Source organism: Panthera pardus, unplaced genomic scaffold (genome assembly GCF_024362965.1).
Source record: "Panthera pardus isolate Hobbes unplaced genomic scaffold, ASM2436296v1 HiC_scaffold_11, whole genome shotgun sequence".
NCBI classification, from domain to species: Eukaryota; Metazoa; Chordata; class Mammalia; order Carnivora; family Felidae; genus Panthera; species Panthera pardus.
In genome coordinates this window covers 87480398-87502772 of record NW_026526666.1, presented here as the reverse complement: position 1 = coordinate 87502772, position 22375 = coordinate 87480398, and the positions used below count along the sequence as shown (strand labels likewise).

At 55.0% G+C, this 22375-nt stretch overlaps 1 protein-coding gene across 2 annotated transcripts in view; it reads left to right on the top strand.

The window, feature by feature from the left end:
* The window catches only part of MAN1C1 (mannosidase alpha class 1C member 1), a 141000-nt gene that overhangs the window by 106132 nt on the left and 12493 nt on the right, over positions 1–22375 (top strand). Inside the window, exons 3-7 of one of the 2 annotated variants that reach the window (XM_019461853.2) lie at positions 317–432; positions 2345–2425; positions 8129–8223; positions 14611–14734; positions 17724–17817. In XM_019461853.2, the coding sequence (XP_019317398.2) occupies positions 317–432; positions 2345–2425; positions 8129–8223; positions 14611–14734; positions 17724–17817 (510 nt within the window). Of the gene's footprint in view, positions 1–316; positions 433–2344; positions 2426–8128; positions 8224–14607; positions 14735–17723; positions 17818–22375 lie in introns of both variants that reach the window. The other variant, XM_019461852.2, reaches the window with a different exon arrangement.

The window sequence follows — 22375 nt, the reverse complement described above, 5'->3', positions numbered from 1 at the left end:
GGCTTGCTGGTGGATATGGGTGGATTGAGGTCTGGGAAGTGGTTCGGCCTGTGAACTTGGTGTCCCAGGCGGCTGGCCCCCGGCCACTGCCCCGAGGAGGAAGCAGGCTGGGGTGGGCGGAGGGGGGACGCTTGCTCCTGGACTCCCCTTCAAAGGCTGGTGGTATTGGAGCCTCCCTGGATCGTGCCTGGGCCAGCCTTGGCCTCGGAACCTGCCTAGGCGTTTAGAGGGGGCGTGGAGAATGGTAGCTTGTGCGGCTGGGGATGGAAAGGACAGGAATGAGCCTGGGTCATGCCTCCGATCTCTGTGCCTACAGGAGGCCTCAGCGGGGCAACCATCATTGACTCCCTAGACACCCTCTACCTCATGGAGCTGCAGGACGAGTTCCAGGAGGCCAAGGCTTGGGTTGAAGAGAACTTCCACCTGAACGTGGTGAGTCGGACACCCTTGGGGTGTTGGAGCCAAAAGGGGTCCGGAAGGGCAGTGGCCAGCTCCACCCGGTCACTTCTGAGACCCAGAGACTCTGGCCCCAAGCTGCACAGCAGAGCAGTCCTGGAACTGGGGCTCTGCCCTCTCTGCTGAGCCCCCTCTCCTAAGACCAGCCTCAAGGTGGCGTTGAGCTCTGGCCGACCCAGGAGTATTTACCAGCCTGTTGTCCCCTGGGAGGGAAGACAGCCAACGACCCTTCCTTCCCCTCCGTGGGAGGTGGCAGGCACCCAGGAAGTCCCTTCTAGGGTTGAATCTGTCACACAGAACAGTAGCAACAGGAGGGGAGAAGTGGTGTATCTGCTCTGAGCCGCTCTAACCTGGAGCCCCCAGCTCACTCCATGCCGCCCTCTAGAGATAGGTGAGAGGCTGAGCAGCCATCCGGATGATGGTAACAATGACAATGACTAGTTCATGGGCTTGTTGTGAGAGTTAACTACCATGGAGGGTTACAACAAGCATTATAACACAGTCAAGTCTGATATGGATGTGAGGGAGTGTCCTCCTCCTTCTCGTCATCATCAAGGTTATTTTGAGGCATGTTATGCCTTCTGGTAGTCTGCGTGAGAAGGTCAGAATCCTCCCATTTCCCACTGTATGGAATGGGAGAAGGTGGGAGAAGGAAGGGGTATCTTCATAGGCCCACCTTGTCCCTGTGCAGATAGTGGATAGAGAATGGGCATCAGGCAGCTGCCTATGGTGCCAGGTGCTGGCAGGTTCGGGGAGCCTGGGGACATTCAAACAGGCGGGGGCAGGTTAAGGAGGGTCCTTGGAAGAAAGCAAGATGGGGTCACATCCCCTCTCTGAGCCTTGGCTTTCTCACCTGGAAAATGGGAACGGAAACCTCGCGGAGCCCTGTAAGGCTGAAAGAGAGAAGAGCTTTTCAGGTGCTGTGTCAGTGGAAAAGCTCTCCCAGATAAAGGGACAGTCATCGTTGTTGTCGGCAGTAAAGGACAGTGATGTGGGGAGCGCTGGGGGGGCAGGGATGGTAATAGCAGACCCCTTTAGGGAGCCACGCCAGGCACCGTGTGTGCACCGGGCGGACGTCTTGTCTGTACCACTCAGCACCCCGTTGCCACCTGCTCAGGATGAAGAGCCTCGGGCAGAGAAAAGCTAAATATCTTGCCTGAAGTCCCAAAGCCAAGTAAGAGGCCGAGGTGGGATTTTAACCTAGATCTCGTCCTTGGCATGGTGCCCCAACACCCCTGATTCGCAATCCAGACCTAAGAAAGAAAACAATGATTGAGGCAAGTGTGGACATGCCCTGAGGGCTACAGAGCTGAGGCTGAGGATTGCTGATTACCTACAAGTACCTTTCTGGCACCCCTCCCTCTCAGCCTCGGCTTTGTCCCATTTGCCCCAAAACCTCCTGGGAGAACCTTCCCCTCCCCTGCCTTCCTGCCGCCCCAAGGAATGGCCGCCCTACCGTCCAGCTAGGCCAGGAGTTCCCTCAAGAAGGGGCGGTGGCTGGACTAAAGAATCTGCCTCCCCTCAGGCTAATCTTCAGCCCACAGCTCCCCACCAAGTTCTCCAGCTCCTTGGAGAACAGCCAGGCAGAACTTTGCTCTGATGGCCTCCGGCAAGGGCTGGGGAAGAAAGCCAAACCTGGTGTTTATTTGCAATGCTGTCAACGAGCTGTGGTAGCCTGCCAAGCAGGTGTCGATGCCTCTCAACTTTTGCTCCGAAAACCACCACCCAGCGAGGCCCCGGAGCCCAGCACAAGTATGGCCAGATCAACGGGGGGTGGGGGGCTGCGGCCAGAGTGACCTGTCTCGAGGACCTGGCTGTCCCTGGGAGCCCTGCAGGCACCTCACAAGTGTCCCCCGCCCCTGCCCTCCCCTTTCCCGCTGCCCTGCAGAGTGGAGAAGCATCCTTGTTTGAGGTGAACATCCGGTACATCGGGGGACTCCTCTCAGCCTTCTACCTGACGGGAGAAGAGGTAAGTTGGCCCTTGGAGGACCCTGGACCATTCAGGTGGGAAAAGGCTTCAGAGAACATCCAGTCCCGCTCCCTCATGTCACGAGTGAGGAAGCAGGGATTCAGGGGGATTTGCCTGGGGCTGCCCAAGTCCGCCCAGCCTCCACGGTGCCACCTGCAGGCTCTCTCTCTCATGTTTCGTCTGATGTTTCCCTTCTCTTGCCCAGGTGAGCCCCGCTGGCTCCCACAGTTGCTAGTAAATTCTCCAAGGACGATGACTAGTCTACTCACACCAGCCCTGTAGCTCCTAGCACAGCACCCAGCACTCTGAGCTGCTGGACTGGTTTTTGCAGGTGCTAGTTTTCAGCATCGAGAAAGCTGAGACCGTTGTTTCGCCATTTCCACCCCTGGGGCCCCTCAGCCTCGTCCCGCTCCACAGCCACTCCTCCGCTCCCCCTCCCCTTCCGGGTGCCAGCCACGGGCCAGAGGTCAGCTGCAGGTCTCAAGGGGCAACAGGGAGATGGGGCAGCCACTGGGGCTGGTCTCATGTCCGAAGTGCAAGGCCTCAGCCCCAGGCAAGCTGCGTTGGCTTCCAGAGGGTGGACTGTGCCGTGTGGGGAGAAGACAGAGCCCTGAGCAGGGAGGGAGTCAGAAAACCTGGGTCTCATCCCCACACCACCCCTGCCTGTGATCTTGAGCAAGTCCTCCCCCACCCCTGGGCCTCGCTTCCTTCCCCACCATGGGGATGGACTCACAGAGCTCTTGTGAGATGGATGGGGAGGGATAGGAGTTGACCCTGAGCCGACCAGCTCCAAAGCCCATATTCCCCGTGCTACAAGAGAATTTTGAAAACCACAGAGCTCTGTAGAAATAGGAGGCTCTTCCTCCCTTCGAGAAGTCCCATGAAAGTGCAGCCCAAGTATGGGGGGGTGAGGCTGGCCAAGTCCCCAGCCATGGGTCATCATCGATCAGTTGTGTTCCCTGTTACCCAGAGGGGTCACGCTGCTCAGCACAACCGCTGCTCTGGGGTTAGTTAGATGCCTTGGCCTTGGCCCTTTCCCTTCCCTGCCCTTCTTCCTGCTCTGTCCACCCTGAGACAATATCATCCCCGCCCCTGCCGCGGGGAGAGCCACCAAAAAATCCCTGCTAACCTCCAGTGGTGGTGTCTGAGGAAGTCAGCTGCAACCAAGGGTTCAGAGGCAACAGGTACCCTCTACTTCCCGTCACCTCGGGCCTCTCCATCAAGCCTGATCTCCTCAGCAGAGATTACCACTTGTACCAATTTGTCTCCAAACCAGTGTGGTTGGGATCCCTTGGCTTTGAGCCACACGAAACCTGAATCGTATTTGAAAACCCTAGGATAGGAAAATGACATGGAACAGAAAAGGCACCCTGTTCTTCCAGGCACTTGCCCAGCCTCCCTGCCACTCATGGCTGTGGAAGGTGGCCATAGCGTATAGATAGGGACAGGGGAGGGAGCCATGCAGCTCAGGGCTCTCAGGGGTCAGTTTGAGGGGCCAGCGATTGAGGGAGGAGCTGGTGCCCCTCAGTCCTGATGCTTGACCCACCCTCCACCCTCCTCATGGGGTATCCTGATTCTGAAAACCTATCTGAGGCCTTGGCTCCCTAGTGATGTAGTCTGGCTGGGTCTGAGGACCCAGAGGAGGGGAGGTGCCCCAGGACCAGCCAAGAGGGTCCTTGGCTTCATGCAGGGTAGAAATCAAACACAAGCCAAGAGGAAGTGAGAGCAGAAGACTGAGGGAGAGTATAGGTACAGACAGAGCATCTGGGAGACTTGGGAAGGAAAAGGAGTCTTGTCTTTGCTTGGGGTCTGGGGTTTTTACTGAGGATTGTGGTCTGATGTACATGCCCTCTCAGATACCCAGGAACTGGTCAGAGCAAGGACAAGGAGCCAGGTGTCCTCCATAAGTCACTTACTCCTTGGAGTCGGGGGTCTTGGCATCGAGATGTCTAGCATCAGTGTCTGGAATATGCACAGGACAGCCTCACCCGGTCATTCTTACCTGGTCATTCCCTCGATGCTATCTGTCATGCTGGAAGACTTCAAAGAAGTCGTTAACTCCTTGACCCTTGCAAAGAGGGCTACATTATTTGTACTACGAGGCATGTGTAAGGCAGGTGCAGGCCCTGGCAAGAATAGAAGCAGGAAAAAGAGCATAAAAAGCAGTCCCCCACTTCGTGGCGTTGCCTCAGTTTCCCCATCTCACTTTAAGGATCATCAGTCTGACTCTCCAGGATGCAGACTGGACAGTGGGGTGTGGACAGGAGTGCCTGTGACTTAGAAATAGTTCCCAAAGCCCAGGGAGCCCCATGTGGCTCAGAATCCTGAATAGACAGGCTCCTGAGGTTATGGGCACAGCCCCTGTCCTCTGCTGATCCCTCTCTGTTCCCAGAGACTGTGCCACATGAGCCCAGTCTCACTGGTCCCCAAATACCCCATGAGGTGGGGGTCTTCGTCTATTTACAGATGTAGGAACTGAGACTTAGAAGGAATGTGCTCAGGTTGCAGTCCCTGAGGGCTGTGCTGGGTCAGCTCGTGACCCCGTGGCCTTTCCGCCACAGGCCTGAGTTGTAGCCCCCACGCAGCCTGGCCCAGTGTCATTCCTTGTGACCAGGGTTCAGCCGCACTGGACTGGGGCCTCCCTCCTCTCTGTCCTTGGTCTCACACATAGTGGGTGCCTGTGAAGTGGGGCTTTCCATTCTTCAAATATCCCAGGAGTATTTGTGAAATGGTGCCGGAGACCGCAGCCCCTTCCTGGGCTGAGGCCTTTCCTTGCTGCAGAGGAAACCTGGGGGAGGAGAGTCCCCTTCTGGGTAACCAGCCCCGCAAGACCCACAGGAGAATAGCAAGCCTGCTGACAGCCACTCCAGGTGATGTTTGCACGGCTCTTCAAGTTCACATGGCACATTCACTTACATACATCCTCTCGTTTGAGTTCCGGACGAACCCTGTGAAACAGTCGGGGCACATGTACAGTTAGTTCCGTTGCACACAGTTATAGTGCTCAGAGATAGTAAGTGGCTCACCTAAGGTCACAAAGCTGCTAAGTGGAAAGATCCAAACCTGGGCTCTCACTCCCAGCCCAGACACCTTTCCACTCTACAGAATGTAATTCTTGCTGGCCTCTCTCACCTCTGTTCTGGAACCTCTGGGCCCTGCCTGTTGCTTACCATGGCTGTCTGCAGCCGTATAGCTCTGTGTTCTCTCTCTGTGTTGGAAAGGCAGCTTGGTATCAGTAGCTCCACAACCTTGGGCAAATTGCTTCTCTGAGACTCAGTTTTGTCATCCTCAAAGTGGTCAACATCTTCCCCACAAGGCGGTTGCAAGGATTAAAGGTCATGTAGAGACGCTGACACATCGATGTATTGTGCTTTATAATAAGTAATATATATTTTTGGTCTGCATCCTGCTTCTGGCAGAGCTCCTAACACCGTTGGAATTTCCTAAGTGATGAGAGCAATAAATATGTCTTTTGTTGTGTTAATTGGGTGACTTTTGGACCCCACCAAAGGATAGAGGCTGGTTGCTAGGAAAACCTTGTACTTAGAGGGTAGTTATTTTCAGTCCCACCACCTTGACTTCCGGGGACAGGAGAGGGGCTGGATGCTGAATCGGTAGCCAGTTGGCAGTGGTTTAATTGGCCCTGCCCATGTGATGAAACCTCCATAAAAACCCAAAAGGACTAGGTCACAGAGCTTCTGGTTGGCTGAGCACCAGGAGATTTGGGGAGAGCGCCACACCTGGAGAAAGCGTGGAAACTCCATGCCCTTTTCCCCATACCTTAACCCTCTGCATCACTTTCATCTGACTCTTCCTGACTTCTGTTCTTTTATAATAAACCAGTAATCCAGTGAGTAAAATGTTTCCTGAGTTCCGTGAACCACTCTAGCAAATTAATCAAGCCCACAGAGGGGTTTGTGATAACGTGCTCCTAAGAGCACTTAAGAAGAAATCTTCTAGGAGTCCTCAGGGCAGAAGACAGCCAGTCGGCTGCCTGGAGCCTCAGCCTCGGGTTCAGGTTCTGGAGGGTTCCTTTGTGCCTCAGTGCTCAGCCTCCCAGGGGTCAAGTGATGATGTCAGGAGCCTCGAAGGAGAGCCCTTTGTTGTTGCTGAACTGGTGGCTTCTGGGGCAGAGGGCTTTGGAATCTGGGTTCTAGACGAGCTCCTCGGGGATTGTGGTGTGGCTGGCCCCTGTGCCCACTTCTGGGACCCTCTGTCTGGCACTGGACACTATCCTCTTCTGTCCCCATCACTGCCAGGCCCCACATGTGACTCTTCCCTTCCCACCCCTCCTCTCCCCAGCAACAACCACACCTGCCCTCCGAGGCCTCTCTGCCGCATCCCATCCGGATCCGGCAAACTGCCCCGCAGCCATCCCTCCACAGCTGCCTCAGCCCATATATTGTGCAAATTGGGGTTGGGAACTCAAGATGACTTTGTTTTGCAACACTCAGGAGGTCCAGCTCCGGAAATGAAAGGAAACGTGTGTTGTTCCACCCGGAATGGTCACGTTTTAAAAAATAAATACTACTTACTGTGGGCTTGTTTTTATTATGAAAAAAGCACAGAAATAGAGATACGCCAAATGAAGAAAGCAAAATTCCTCCACGAGCCTACCCCCTACCCCTAGGAGACCATTGTTAATATTTTAGTGTATTTCCTTCCCAACCTTTTCTCACGCATCCGTGTGCATGTAATTTTTACTAACTTTGAATTACACTGTTTCAAAGTGTATTTTTCTTTTAATGAACTGGAACCCCTTTCTTTGCTATTAAATAATCTGCATCATGCCAGTGGCTGCACGGTATTCTATTGCCTGGACAAGCCATAATTTAACCACTTCCCTATTGTTTGATATTTAGAATATTCTCATGTTTCCCATGTTTCCCTTGAAATAAAGTTAAATCTTTACAACATCCTTCATTACTTATTTACTTAGAATAAATTCCTAAGAAGGAAACTGTGGCGTCAGAAAGTCACAGGTGCTTTTGAATTAGAACAGTTTGAAGGGGTCAGAGCCTCCCGCAGGGCCCTGAGGCCTGGGACCCGCATTCACCTTTTCCGTTCATTCCCATCTAAAAAATGGGAACCGTGGGCAGATTCAGAATGTCAAGGGGGAAAGGCCCCACCCCCCACCCCTGGTGTCACACGTGGGACGGCAGTGCTTTCCTGGGAAGCACACAGCAGCCAAATTGGGAGGAAGGGATTGAACCTGGGGCGGGGCAGGACTCCTAATCCAGTGCTCTTCACACCCTGTCCAAACGTACTTCCCCCGCACCCAGCCCTTGGCGTCCTGGTCCATTGGTGACGGCGGCCCTGGCTACTTCATCCTCCCAGCGGCCACCCGGAGCACAGCTGGAGTCACTGAGCCTTCAGAGTCCCGACGCTGCTGTGAGGACTTTACAGCCATTACCTAATCTTCATTCCTCCCAACAGCCTCTGAGGAAGGCAGTAGTGGCCTTGTGTTATGAGTGAGAAAAGGAAACCGAGGCTCGGAGAGAGGTGCCTCGACTAAGGCCACGTCACCAGGAATTCGAGGAGCCGGGTTCATAGCCAAGGCTGTCTGACTCCAGAGCCCAACACAGCGTCACCTCCCACTCCGGACCAGCAGCTCCTGGGTTCATCCGCCGGCGGGAGCAGCTTCTCGAAGTGATGGCGCCCACCCAGCCCCGTTCACGATCCCCCATGCTTCTTCCTTTACAGGTGTTCCGAATCAAGGCCATCAAGCTGGGAGAGAAACTCCTGCCCGCCTTCAACACCCCCACGGGAATCCCAAAAGGTGTTGTGAACTTCAAAAGGTAGGACATCTGCTGGTTTCCCACTTCTGGCTTTGGCTGCTTCGGTGTGGAAACTGAGGCACAGGGAGAGGACAGTACCCGCCTTGGGAATCACAGTGAGCCAGTGGCACAGTGGAGGTTAGCCTCAGCCAAGGACTCTCCAGGGCCGGTGTTTGTCTCCACACCTGGGGCTTAGGTTTCATAAGACCTGATCTTCCTGAGGTGTGGAGGGGCAGCTGTTCTGTGATCGTCCCCCAACACTGCCTTGACTCACCGCCCTATGGGTGTGCCCCATTCACCTCCCTCCCCAGCTAGGGTCAGCAGCCAATAGGCACATCACACCCTCCTGCCATGAGGAGGTGCCCCAAACTGCTAGGGAGTCGAGACTCTGAGCAGAGGGACCCCTGGTCTGCCGACTGCCACCCTTGGCCCCAGCAGGGCTGGGTCTCAGGAACCCAGTGTCAGAACCCAGAAGGGCTTCTGGGGGGCATCAAGGTCACAGAAGCTCAGACTCCAAGGATTGAAGGCCCTGGCCAAGGTCACATAAGCCAGTAACCGACTGACCATTCCAGGACACAAACCCAGGACTTCCAACTCCATTTTTGATCATTCTTATTGGAATTTCCCCCTCTTTAGAAATAATAACTTCTCATTGCAGATAATGTGGATTACACCAAAAGTGTTAGATAAGAGCAGAAAACTCCCATGTGGTTCCACTAGTCACAGAAAGCACCGGTAATGCTTCTGTTCTACTGGCTCGGTATTAAAACGTTGATTCTTGTTGGCTGCTTCCATGATTTTGCTTCCTGATCTGTTGCTTAATTCAGTGTGTGAACCTGAGACTTTCTGGGTAGTCACTAAGTCACAGAATGCCCGAGTGGAGGGGACCTTGGGTGGTCCAGTTAGAGAAGAGCAGAGCAGGGTCTGCAGCTGGGTCCAGCTCCAGAGCCCGTGGGGTGCCTACCTGCCCCCCTCCGTGCTGCTACCCTTCCCTCTCGTGGGGACGGGAGCGTGTTTATATCCACTCACTTTCCAGGTGTGGCGACTGAGACCCAAAGAGGGGAAAGGACAGGGTCAGAGTCCAGAGGACTAATGGCGAGCCAGCTTCATGATGTGGGAATCTTCACGAGCATGAGTCTGGCTCCTGGGGACCCCCGTGTGCCCCGTTGTCTTGCCTTTACTCACTCTGTTCCTCCATTGGTTGCCCTCCTCTCCCAGCTTCCCTGGCCAGCAAAGCCTGGCTCACATGCCACCTGTGCCATTAAGCCAGGAGCGTTTCAGCCTCTCCTGGCCTCCAGGCACTTCGTTTGCTTCCTTATGGCCTCGTCGCATGCCTCTTCCTGTTCCCTGCTGGCCTGGGAGCTTCTTGAAGGCAGGATCTTGAGGCAGATATTTATCTTGAGGGCAGATATTTATATGACCCCATTATTCACACAGAGTCTCAGAGAGGAAAAGTAACTTGCCCAAAGTCTTAACAGCTAATAGGTAACTGGGGCTAAGATTCCAACCCATTTTGTTACAGACTGAAAGCTCTGCTCTGAACACCTGCCTGGCCCTCCCTCAGACAGGACCCATGCTGCCCCCCCGCGCTGCAGGAGCAGACCCCTGGGAGATGTTGTAGGAGGCACCCAGGAGCTCCCTGGGGCCGTTCGTGAGGTTCTCCGAGAACCCCAAGTCCACCTCACCAGACTTCCTGTTCCCTCTCCTGAAGTGATGTCTTTTTTTTTAACTGAAAGATTTTTTTTTTAAGTTTATTTATTTTGAGAGAGAGAGAGAGCAGGGGAGGGACAGAGAGAGAGGGAAAGAGAGAGACTCCCAAGCAGGCTCTGCACCATCAGCACAGAGCCTGATGTGGGGCTCGAACTCATGAACCCTGAGATCATGACCTGAGCCAAAACCAAGAGCTGGGCAGTTAACTGACTGAGCCACCCAGGTGCCCCCTGAAGTGACGTCTTACCTCAGGACTCTCAATCCAGCAGTGGCTCCAGCCAGCTGCCCGGGAGGGAAGGAGGGCACCTCACCGGAGGGAGGGGCTCTGGGCTCTGGTCGCATGTCGGCTTCCTCTCTGTCCCGGGGAGGTCCCACTCTTCTGGTCCGCCTGCCTGGGGCCTCACAAAAGAGAGGGGACACATGCACTGCTTTGCCACTTCACTTAACTGTCTGATCGGAAAACATTCCTGGGGTGTGACATCACATAAATCCCAGCAGAGGCCACAGAGGGGCCCTCAGGGCCAACCGAATCCCGTCCTCAGTGCCGGGGCTGATGTCTCAGAGCCGGGCCCTTGGAGCTCTGCTCAGATCCCTTTCCCACAAACACCGATCCTGGAGAAACGCAGCCAGCCGTCAGGGAGGAGACACAAACACAGTATCTTTGCGGCTCTCTCTCCCAGGGCTAGCTCCCCGGCCTCGCTGCCTGAGTCTGGGATAGGACCTTAGCTTCGCCGTCCTTCCCTCCTCTGTGCGTGGCACTGCGCGCCCCCAAGCCCTGCAACCACAGCCCTGCAGGGCTGTCTGCCTTACCCCTGTCCCTCAGAGCCGGGACCGGATGCGCGACACAGATCCTGACATTTCTGATTAAGAAAATGCATTTAGTTTTAGGCTATTTGCATGCTGTCAGTGCTGTATACATATGTATGTATATGCATATTTCCTGGCAACTCCTCCCTTTCATTTTCTGGGTAAGAGAGTCTGTTGCTAAAAATGCATCCCTGTTCCACCCCGGGGGAATGTCAGGGATGACTACGGCCCCGGCCCGCGTGGTGCTGAGTTTGCGCTTTGGAGAGGGCCAGCTGGTGGGAGCTGGGGCACACGCTGCTGTCCCTGCCCCGGGCAGGGCTCGCTGTGGGCAGCTCTATGAGGAAGGGCCAGACGGGGTCCCAGCAGGAGGGGTGCGTAACTAGGCCCTGCCCGAAGTGAGCGTGACTGCTCCTCCTGCCTGGGAGGCAGAGGCAGGGACAGCTGTGACCTGTGACCTGTGGGCACCACTGAACCCTCTGAGTGGCAGTGGCCAGTCCAGGGACTAATCTCTCTGCCACACTCGACTGCCGCCCCCCCCAAATCATACAGGCGGAGATACGCAACCTCGCCTGTCACCCTCTCTAGCTTCCCTACACTCACACACAAACACTTCCATTCGCACACCCCTGCCACACACACACATACACACCTTAATAAGTGCTAGTGTTTAGTGAGCATGTCACTGTGTGCTACACGCGGTGTGAACACGTGATATGCATTCTCTCTTTTCAACCTCACGGACCCCATTTCACCAGTGGAGCAAACCGAGGCTGAGAGAGGTGAGGTCACTTACCCAAGGTCACACAGCAGTAGAGTGAACTTGGAATCCGGGTCTGTCTGGCTCCAAAGTGAACAATTATACCAGACCCATGAGCGCGCACACAGACACGCACAGACATGCGGGAGTTTCTGCCATGCTGGGGAGGGGCATCGATGAGCAACCCTTCCCCCAGGGGGGAGAACACGGGCTGCACACGCACCTGCACGCTTCAGAGACCGGGACGGGGCAGAGGGCAGACCTTCCGTGAGCCCGTGGCCTCGCAGGGCTGATCCACATGCCTTCTGGTCTCTGGATGCTGCCCAGAATACATGCAGCTGGGGCACACGGTAGCTAGGATTTGGATTTGGGTTCGGATTCAACGCTACCATTTCTGTCACTTACTCTGTGACCTTGGAGAAGTGTCTCCCCCTCTCTGAGTCTGAAATAAGAATCGCAGGATCTACCTCTGAGGTTGGCTCTGAAGATAAGATAAGGTGCTAGAGCTGCCTGGCACCCATCAGGAACTCAATCGCTCAAACGAGCAATAATTTTAATAAACTACAAACACATAATTTATATGTGCATAATTGCATAATGTTAAAAATGACGCCAATTACATGCCTAATTTATAACTCACAATAACTCTCTGAGGTGTGGGTACTGTCATTTAACAGATGAGGAAACTGAGGTCTAGAGAGATCAACCGACCAGCCCAAAGTCTCTGGCCGGGTGCTGAGGGATCCGGCATTGAAGGCAGGCAGGGGAGAGGGAAGGCGACCGCCCACTGCCCGCCTCTGCCCGGCACTTGTGTGCCTGTCTGCCAGGCTGGTTCCGCTGCAGGAAGCCCACTGGGGAGGGTAATTGTTGGGAGGGAGGGGAGAGGAAGGAGAGGCTCATGTGAAGGCAAATGAGAACAAAAGACAGGGGGGGTGACTGGAGGCTTTTTTGACCTTGAATTTCTCTGCGAGGGCAGGAAACATCCATTATTCAAGAATCCCTCTGTGGGTACCCACGGCTCCCACTAAGAAAGCTGGAAAGAGAAGTCTCACTTAGCCTGAAGGAAAAGGGACAGAAAAGGGACACTTTCCTCTTCCCTCTGGGTCGATGTGGGGTCATCTGGGTGGGAGACCATTAGGGGATGTGCAGAGCCCAGTCTGAATCCCGCCTCCACCACCTCCCGGCTCCAACCTTCCAGTAACTTACTTCCCTCTCTGAGCCTCAGTTTCCTCTTTGCATATTGGGAATAATGGTATTTTACCTTGTGGGGTTTAAATGAAGTCAAGATGCAAACAACCTGACCCAGGGCCCGGTATCTTTAGTGGCTCAATAAACAGAAGCTGTTTTATTTATTATCCGAGAGTGAGTCTCCCCTCTCTATGCAACCCATCCCTCCCGATCTGCCTCCTGCCTCCAAATCAGGGAAATACCAAGGAGGTGGAGACAGGAAAAAGGGACCAGTGGTCATCTCTTTATGGAGGCCACTGGAGTCCTCCATTTGTTTCTGGGAGTTGAGACTGATGAATTTGACTTCAGAAACTATATCCAGGCTGGATAATGGAGTTTAGAGAGGAGAGGGGCTGCCTCAGAAAAGCCCCAGCCCACCCCAGGAAAAGGAGTGTCCCTCAGATGGCAAACCATGATCTCCTAAACCCATCTTCTCCCATGCCTGCCTCCCTAGGTCCTGTCCTGGGGAGACAGAGAGACAGCCCAGTTCTTGGGGAGGCACAGCTATCCCAGCAAGGAAGTAGAGGGGCTTCCGGAGGCCAGGGCAGAGCCAGCCCCCCTCAGCCTGTACCTTGTAGCCCCTACAAATAGGGGGCACTCACTCCACGCTGCTCTGTCCCACAGGAAAGATCATCATGATACATTATGAGGAAACTGAGGCACAGGGAGAAGCAGCAGCTTGCCCAAGGCCACTCCCACCCTACACTTTTCTCCTCCCTCTTCACCCCACAAAAGACCTAGGAACAGAGACCGGGACCAATTACTCTTGCCCAGCTTGATGATGCAGGAACTAAGGTGCATAAGGAGGGGATGATTTGCCCAAAGCCGCTCAGCTAACAAACTTGACCCTGGCCCCCTGGCTATAGGCGCCAGGGAGATTTAAGTGAAAGCACCTGGAAAGGCAGCAGCCTTACTTATTATCATATAATTTAAAGAGAGGCAGCCCACACGATGGTTAGGACAAGCTCTGTCGTCAGGCCAGCCTTGGGCCCCGGGTGCTCCACCTAACTGTGATCGAGAATGGGTGACATCACCATCCCAGGCCTTGTTGTCCTCATCTGTGAAAGGGGCAGATGGGAGGGTTACCTGAGACTCTGCACGGTTCCTCCTTAGCAGCACCCAGGTCCTGGAAACGGTTAGTCGACAGCCTTCTCCAGCGAGGTCACGGGGCCAGGCTAGGATCTCTCTAAGATGTTTGTGAGACATGCCTGATCAACAGCCGAGGAAACCTTTGCTCCGAGAGCCCCTGTTTCTTTTGTTCCTAACCTCGGGATCCAGCAGCTCGAGGCGTGTGGGCATGCCAGAGACACCTGCCTGATGGGCATGGGTTCCACAGAATTCCAGGCAGGAGCCATTGTGTGCCCTTGGGCAGCACTGACGGTGTGGGGAGAGAGGGGGAAAGGGCCAGGAGGGGCTCCTGCTTTTCATCTGCCCCCATTGTGACCCAGCCACAGCCATGTACTCTCCACAGGCAGCCCCACTGACTGTGAAGCAGTTGGCTTGCCTTCAGAGGACAGAACGTGTTCTGTGGGGTCTTTGTGATCGATCTCACCTGTAAATTGGGCATGACTTGGGGGCCAGGTCTTGGCCACCGAGACAGCTCTGCTGCCGTCTTTGGGCCCAGAGGCCTCACAGGGGCTGCTTGACGATGGAAACAAAGAGTCGTGCAGGCAGACGGGTCTGGCTTCAAATCACCTGCAGCAAGTCAGTTCGCTGGCCTCAGTGTCCTCATCCACAAAATGGGGCCAATGGCAATACTGACCCCCGGGGAGGAGCATCCGAGAGCAGATGGCCTGACGCTAGTGGGTGATCGATGGATCCCCCACTAAGCAATCCCTGTCACTCCCAGCATGGGAGCCAGCCTCACAGACAGTGGGGTGACAGGTGCTTCTGTCTTTTCACAGCAGCTCCAACAGGAGCTGGGGCTGGGCCATGGCAGGGAGCAGCAGCATCCTGGCGGAGTTCGGGTCCTTGCACTTGGAGTTCTTACACCTCACCGAGCTCTCTGGCAACCAGGTGTTCGCAGAAAAGGCAAGTCTTCTCCCAGCTCCTCCCTGTTCTCCATACCGGGAGCGCCACAGGAAAGTGGGTCAGCGATGAGCAGGGTGGCCGGTGGGGACCTGGAAGGCGTCCAGCCACCGCCGAGACGGCCCGTGGCTGCTCGTGGAAGCCGTGCGTGTGCCCAAAGCCAGGTGGCACGGAAGGTGAGCACAGGGAGTAATCAGGGCCCTGCCAGGGCAGGGAAGAGGTGAGGCTGCCGGAAGGTTTTCACTGGTGCCGTCGGACCCAGAGAAAGTTCGGCAACGGAAATCCAGGCACCAGCTTGCCTTGGCAGGAATTGGCCACCGGCTGCGAAAGTCCCCTTTCCAGAGACAGTTAACTTTTTCGTGTGAGATCTGCCTGCCTTTCCCTTCCAGATGCCCGCCTAGCTCGTGCTGTCAGCAGGCTGGCAAAGCGGTCTCACTCCGCAGCTGAGGCACACGTCTGTTCTCCCTCGCTGGTGCCAGGCTGGCTGAGGCCACGGGGGTGCTGAGAGCTATAGCATCCAGGCTGTCATCCAGTCTGACAGCTGTCCGCTCCTGCCCCTCTGCGAAGCCCTCCGGAAGACGCAGTTCCTCCACGTTACAGCCCGTGGCAGTCCCACCACCTGCAGGTGTCTCGCCGGGTCTGACCCCAAACCGGAGGAGGGCAAGTGTATACATACCACCCTCAGGTGGCGGTCGGGCCCCAAGGCAATTGTCCCTTCCTGAGTCCCGCCCAGGGAGATGAGGCCCCGCCTCCAAGGAGAACCCTTTGGAGGCCCCCACCCCCAAAGCCTTCCCTGCTCTGCATATTAGCCTCTTGGAGTTCTAGGAGCGCGGGGAGAGCAAAGATTCACGCCCCCGCCCAGTGGCTCCCAGTCTCGAGTCCACCATCCAGCCTCAGAGCATCACCCTGCACTCCTGTGAGGAAACACATCTCTGGGATTCCCCCCAGGCCCGGGAATCTGCATTTTCCATAAGCACCCATGTGTCTTTTGATGCCAGGTGTAGGAGAAGCCCTTATTCAGTGTGGGAATCCCTCTGAGCATTCTTGGGGAGCTCAAGAGCTTTTCAGCCCCTTGATCACTTCCTCTGTGTTGGGGCTCACTACCCGTCCCCCTTAAATGGCCTGTCATGTCAGACCTGCACCTCAGAAGCTTTTCCCTTGTATTTGGAGGACTCTGCCACCCTGGGACCCCACCTTGAAAGTTCATGGAGTAAGTTGAATCCCACTTCCTGATCAGTCTTATTTTCCTATCCTTTTTTCCCTACCTCCAAGCCCTGCCTCCCCCAGCCTCCGTGTTTCCTTTGCCATGGAGCCAAATTCCTCCGGGAAGGTTGTGACTGGCTTACGATGGAGAGGGACAGGGAGCTCACTCTAGTCCCTGGCTAGTCTGGACACACTAGCTACCACTGCCTGAGCACCTACTATGTGCTGGGTGCCTTATAGTATCCCTAATCACCCCTCCAAACCCTGAGGTGAGTCCCCTTGTTGTCCCCTTTTTATAGAGGAGGAAACTGAGACTCAGAGGTTAAGTCACTTGTCCTGGGTCATCCAGCTGGTAACTGAGAAAGCCAGGATTCAAGCCCAGGACTTCCTGACTCTGAAGCCCACGTTCTTTCAAGACCAGATTAGTATAGCAGGCTTCAGGCTTTCCCCCCTCAAGTCCATCTGCTTGTCTCTCTGTCTCTCTCTACATTTACATTCTCTGGCTATTTTCATCCCCCAATCATGCCTCCCACAGAGGCGATTATTGGCAGTCAACAAATTGGCCCAAATTCTAGAAGCACCCGCACCCTCCAGGGGAGCTAATTTAGCCTGCTTCACTGCTCACCACCAGGACAGTCGAGAATAACTCAGGTACAAGCACATCCCTGTCCCCCATAATGGACTCCGCTAACATAAATGGATATGAAATCTCATGTGGTAGAGCAAAGTGCTGTCCCCTGGAAAGAAAGGTCTGACAGCTAAAAGGCTGCTGCTCTCCCCGCTCCTCGTCTTATAGATAAATCTGTGAGCATGATATAGTACCGTCCCTGAGGGCCTTTCTGTTCTGCTGGATTCTGTGCTGGAAGGATTTCCTGTGCTGCCAGAGAGCAGACCCCAAGGGATGGATGAAGCCTTCCTGCTTCTCGCCCTTTGTAGCCCCGAAGGTGGCAAATCGCGCCTCTTCTCACTCCAGCTGGGGCAGCTTCTGCTACACGCGCTGCACGGTCCCTGCCCTGATCCGTGTTGGACACAGGGGCGACTCTGTGTGGTCAGCCAAGACGTGACTCGTGTCCCGGCTCTGCCACTTGATGAGCTGAGTGGCCACGGGCAAGTCGCCGAAACTCTGAGGCCCAGGTTTGTCATCTGTTAAACAGAGATAATACCACAAAGGTTATTCTCAGGGTTGGAGGTAATGTGTTTATAATGGGCCTGGCTCAGAAGGACTGAGAAATGTTACCAGCTGTTGCAGTGTTGTCGTGAAAACCCTGAGATGCCTCTTAGGGCAGGGGGGTGTTGAGGGGCCCAGGCCCTTCCTCTGGAATGGTTCCTGTGGTGTCAGAGAAAATAACATATTCCTAGGCTGAACCATATGAAAGAGCCAGTGTCTGACCATTTCTGACCCACGAAAAAGGCAGTTTTACCTACTAGCAGTTACACATGAGCTGCTATCACTTATAGGAACCACCCCCCCCCTTCAGAAAAGGCCCATCCCCCGGAGTGGTGCACAGTGAGGAAGGGGCGAAGTGAGGGGGGCGTGAGGGCCTAGCAGGGCCCCAGGCAGAGTGGTCCGTGCAGAGGCAGCGGCCAGGCCCCACAGTGGCCATCTCCTGCCATGCCCCATCTTGCCACCTCCGGGCCGCGGCCTGCTGTTGGTTACGAAGCTCTCCCTCCTGCCTCCTCGGAGTGGTTTCCTCTGTGGATCCAAACAAGCTGTCTCCGTCCTCATCGGCTGAAAGTCACTGGCTCCTTCCAGAAAGTGAAGGGGCGTCTGGCGTTTGTATCTTGGCAGGTCAGGAACATCCGGAAGGTCCTCAGGAAGATTGACAAGCCCTTCGGCCTCTACCCCAACTTCCTCAGCCCAGTGAGCGGAAACTGGATGCAACGTGAGTACAGAGAGGCCACTACCCGCCCCCCGCCCCCCCTCCCCCCCCCCACGACGCACACGCCGCCTTCAACTGATTGCCGCCAGCATCCGGTGCAAGGCACCTGGGCCGAGTGATGAGGGACACATTCATCAGAGCCGAATGCCAGCAAGGCTTTTGCTCTGTGCTCCCAGACACGACCTGTCCTGCCAGGCACTGTGGGGAGGTTTCACTGTTGTCATTGCTCTTGTGAGGGGTGTGATGGCCGCCATGTAGTGAGGCCTGCCCTGTGCGTCCCCCACAAGCTCGCTGTCTCCAGCCTTCCGTCTCTCAGGATGCTGCTGAAGCCTCCCCCGTCATCCCCCAAACTTGTGGGAGTGTTCCACGTAGGCCCATCTACTCCAGAAGTGGCCCCAAGAAAGACCATACATCCTCTCCCAGCCCCTTTGATCTGGTGCCCCACCTCCAACTCTAATCTTTTTTTTTTTTTTTTAATTCTTAAGTGGACTAACTATACAGCAGTACAAAGATCATGAATTCACCTCTGTGTCTTACACCTACAAGAATTGGTCCTGGGATTTCCTGCTGTTCTCTACTCAGAGGCTTATTCCTCAACCAGACACGTGTGGGTCGCCCACGGAGCCTCATTTTCAACCCCCAGCTCCACCCACTGAAACGGAATGGGGTGTGGGGGGGGGGGGATGTGCGGGCTGGAGAGTGTTGAAAAGTCTCCCAGGACCCTGGGATTGTTCCCTTGTCAAGAGGACTTGATTATGAGGTCATAGCACGAATCGGTGGCGGCAGGTTCCTTGGGCCCTGCTTCTAGGGGCTTCCCAGAGCACCCCGACCCTCACCTCCACCATTTCTGCTCAAAGACCCGTTTCCCTTTCCCTGCCTCCAGCTCCAGTTGTTATGACATCAGCAAGGGCTCAGGGGCAAAGTAGATATGAGTCTAATTACTGCACGGCTGTGGGGAATTCACTTTATCTCTCTGAGCCTTGGTTTCCTCTCCTACACATGGGAGGAGACCTAGAGTTATGTTCTTTGTGCACCATGGAGGGGTGTGGGAGTAACGGTCAGAAGGGGCAGGAAACAGATTTCAGTTCATCTTCCAAAGATGATATGTGCTGTTCTAAAAGATGATGAATACCCATCAGTAAAAGTATACAGTCAGGGCCCGGAGGGCTGGCCAGCCGGCGGGGACACCACGGAAAAGCTGCAGAGGCATCGTTCTTCCACCCCTGAGTCTCTGTGATTACAGGTCCAGAAGGCCCAGAAAATTTGACCCAGGAATTTTCCCTGATGATGACCTCACTCCCAAGTGGCCTCCTGCAAAAACCACTTACAGAAATGCAAAGTATTTTTAACCAAAACACACCGCCAAATCCAAAAGTGCAGGGAGAAAATGAAGGTTTGAATTACAGATTATGGCCACGGGAAGAGACAGTTCAATAACTGTTACTGCTTTTAATTGCAAGGCCCGACTGGGTAAAGAGATAAACTGCCCCCCTGCTGGCCTTAGCCGCTCCAGCAAAAGCCATAAAGAGAGGGAGAGGGGCGTGGCTTCCCAGTCCCAACAGCTACCTTGGTAAATTACAGGGAGCCCCCCACCCACCCCGCTGAGAAACATAACTTTCTTTTCAGGCTGCGCCAGGGGTCACAAGACTGAGCAAAGTCGGTCACATACGGAAAATGGTTTCATATTAATAAAATATGAATCAGGGGCGCCTGGGTGGCTCAGTCGGTTAAGCGTCCGACTTTGGCTCAGGTCATGATCTTGCAGTTCATGAGTTCGAGCCCCGCGTCAGGCTCTGTGCCGACAGCTCAGAGCCTGGAGCCTGCTTCAGATTCTGTCTCTCTCTCTGCCCCTCCCCTGCTCATGCTCCGTCTCTCAAAAATAAATAAACATGAAAAAAATTAATAGAATAAAGTATGAATCTGAGGCCTGCTAGAGAACAGAGGGAAGGCTATCAAGCCCTGCTCACCCGGGGGCCTGCCTTCCTCCTCCCATGGGCTTGGCACCTGGACTCATCTCAGGTTTTCTGTGGTTTTTGCTGAGACTTTTTGGTAATTGTGTATTTTCCCAACAGATGAGAACATTCCCAACTTTCATAAGCTAAGTGTGTTCGCATTCTTTTCCTTCCTTGAATCCTCTGGATTCAAAGCGTGTTTGCAACCACAGCAATTGCAGCTTGGAGAGAAGGAGTTAGGTCTGCGTCCGGGTCCCAGGCCCCCGCTGCTCCCGCTGGAAACTGAGCTGCAGGGTAACAGGGGAGGCCAAGACCCTCCTGCCACTGGGACTTCACAGCCAAGACCAGTTCACCAGCCTCCTGCTGGTACCAAGCACAGATGAGACCGAGCCTCACAGAGCCACTCAGAGCTCAGAGAGCTGCCCGCCCTTCAGCTTGGCCCCCGGAGTGGCTTGTCTGGTCCACTGCCTGAATCCCACACCTTCCTCGATGAGAAGGTGTGGCAAATCTAGATTCTCCCCAGTGGGTGCGTAGTGTGAGCTGCCCACTGGCCCCAGTTTGGCAGCCTCCCCCAGGTTCACGGTACTTTCCTGAGAGCCAGTGTAGGGTGGCGGCCTCCCGCTGCCAAGTGTGATGACACGATCAGGAAGCAGCAAAGCTCATCTCTGTTCAGGCTCATGCACACCAACTCATGCTCCTGTTCTGTATTTTATTGATCAAAAGATTGAGGCCCAGCGGGGAAGATGGCTTGCCCTGAGCTAATGGCAGATCTTCGCCTTCTGATTCCCACCCCTGGGCTCTCTGTGTGCCAAATGACAATTGTTCACGTTGGTAGAGGCCCCTGAGAAGCTCTGCGCATATCCCCAAGAGGGTGTCCTGTCCCAAACTCCCATGGCACTCCTGGCGGCCTGGCTCCCGTCTCCTGCACGTACCTGCCAGAAGACGCCCTCGACCGCGTCATACACACGCTGCAATCGCATGATGAAGTCCAAACTCTTTGGCTTGGCGTTCGAAACCCTTCCCAACACAGCTCAAACCTACCTTATTTCCTTTCGTTCAGGACTTCCTGGACATCCACTGGGTGCCATACAGGCGCTGGGCATAAAATGAGAATCATATGCGGTTCCTCCCCATAAAGAGCCCACAGCCTGGTGGGGGAGGTGGACCCATAAGCAGATACTTACACCACAGCTTTGGGGGCAGCCAGCGGCAAGGACACCCCCAGTAAAGAGTAGGACCTGCTACCACTGAGTGCTTGCCACGTGAGGGCCGGATTTGCATGTGGGTTATCTCACTTCTCATGGTCACCCTGCAGGGAAGGACTGTGAGCAGGTTTATGAGGACACAGAAAAGCCTTTCTGAGGAGGGGATGCCCGAGCTGGGGTGTAGCAGGGAGGAAGGGTTAGCTGGGCAAGGGGGGGAAGGGTGTTTCTGGCAGAGGGGTCACCACAGGTGAGAGCGAGCGTGGGGAGGCAAGGGGCTAGGAGTGTCTGGGGCGGTGGAGAAAACGGTGACAGGAAGCAGGCCCAGGTGAGCCTGGCAGTGACAGTGCCCTCGGCTGTGTGCCCGTGTGCCTCTTCTGTGGGCTGTGAGTTGTGGGAGGGCCCTGAGTGGAGGCTGACCCGATTTAACTTCCGGCCTTCCTCAGCCCCCTGCTCGGCACGGACCTGCTCCAGCCATGGACACGCCATGGACATGCCGGGCCTGGCATGCCCCACACCTCCCTTTGTGCTGCGTCCCGAGCCGCGTCCTCCATGTAGCAGTGGGGGATGGGGGGGTGTGCTGCTGAGTCCCCCTTCACAGAGCAAGGTTCAGCCCACACTCATCCCTCCCGAGGCTCCCCAAGGCACAGGATTTCTCTGATCCGGTCCAGTTTTTGCTGAGCCCCTGCTGGGCCATGATTTGTTTATGGGGCCGGAAGGAGCCAGAAGGGCTGGTTCGCTGTGGGTTCGCCTCTCAGCCCACTTGCCTGGTCCCCACCTGTGTTTACCCTCTGACTTTTGGTCCCTCTCTCTCCACGCTGTCCTTTCTGACTCCAGGCACCTTTATTTTCATCCTCTGGTTGACTGTCAGGCTGCAGAAAGTGAGGGCTCTGCCACCTTGGTGGCCTTGGAGTCACTATGTAGGCCCACTCACAGTTTTCCCATCTGGGAAAGGGGTTGACAACGCTTACCTACAGGCTTCTTGGGAGGTTGTTACAGACAATACAGTAAAGTTCCTGGCCCCCAGTAGACCCTGGAGAAATGGTACCTTTTGACAGATTTTCTGCTTCCTTTTCTCTCCCCGCCCCCCACTTCCCCTCCCTTCTGTCTTCCTATCCCTGCTTTGTCCAGAGGAGCTGGAAATAACTTCCCCATCGCCCCTTTCCTGCCTGAATCTGTCCCCCCTATTTTCCTTCCTCCCTTTTTCTGCTTAAATGAATCTTAACAGGGAACTGAAGTTTCCTCTTTGTTTCTCTATTAAATGCCTTTCTGTTTCCCTGTTGTTAATTTTTAAAGCATGGGAGCGAAGTGATTTCCATGTCTTGCCGCTCGGGTTAAGCGCTCACGGTTGACCCGTCTTTCTCCCGGGACAGCCCTGAGCGGAGTCCCCTCCTCATTCAGCCACAG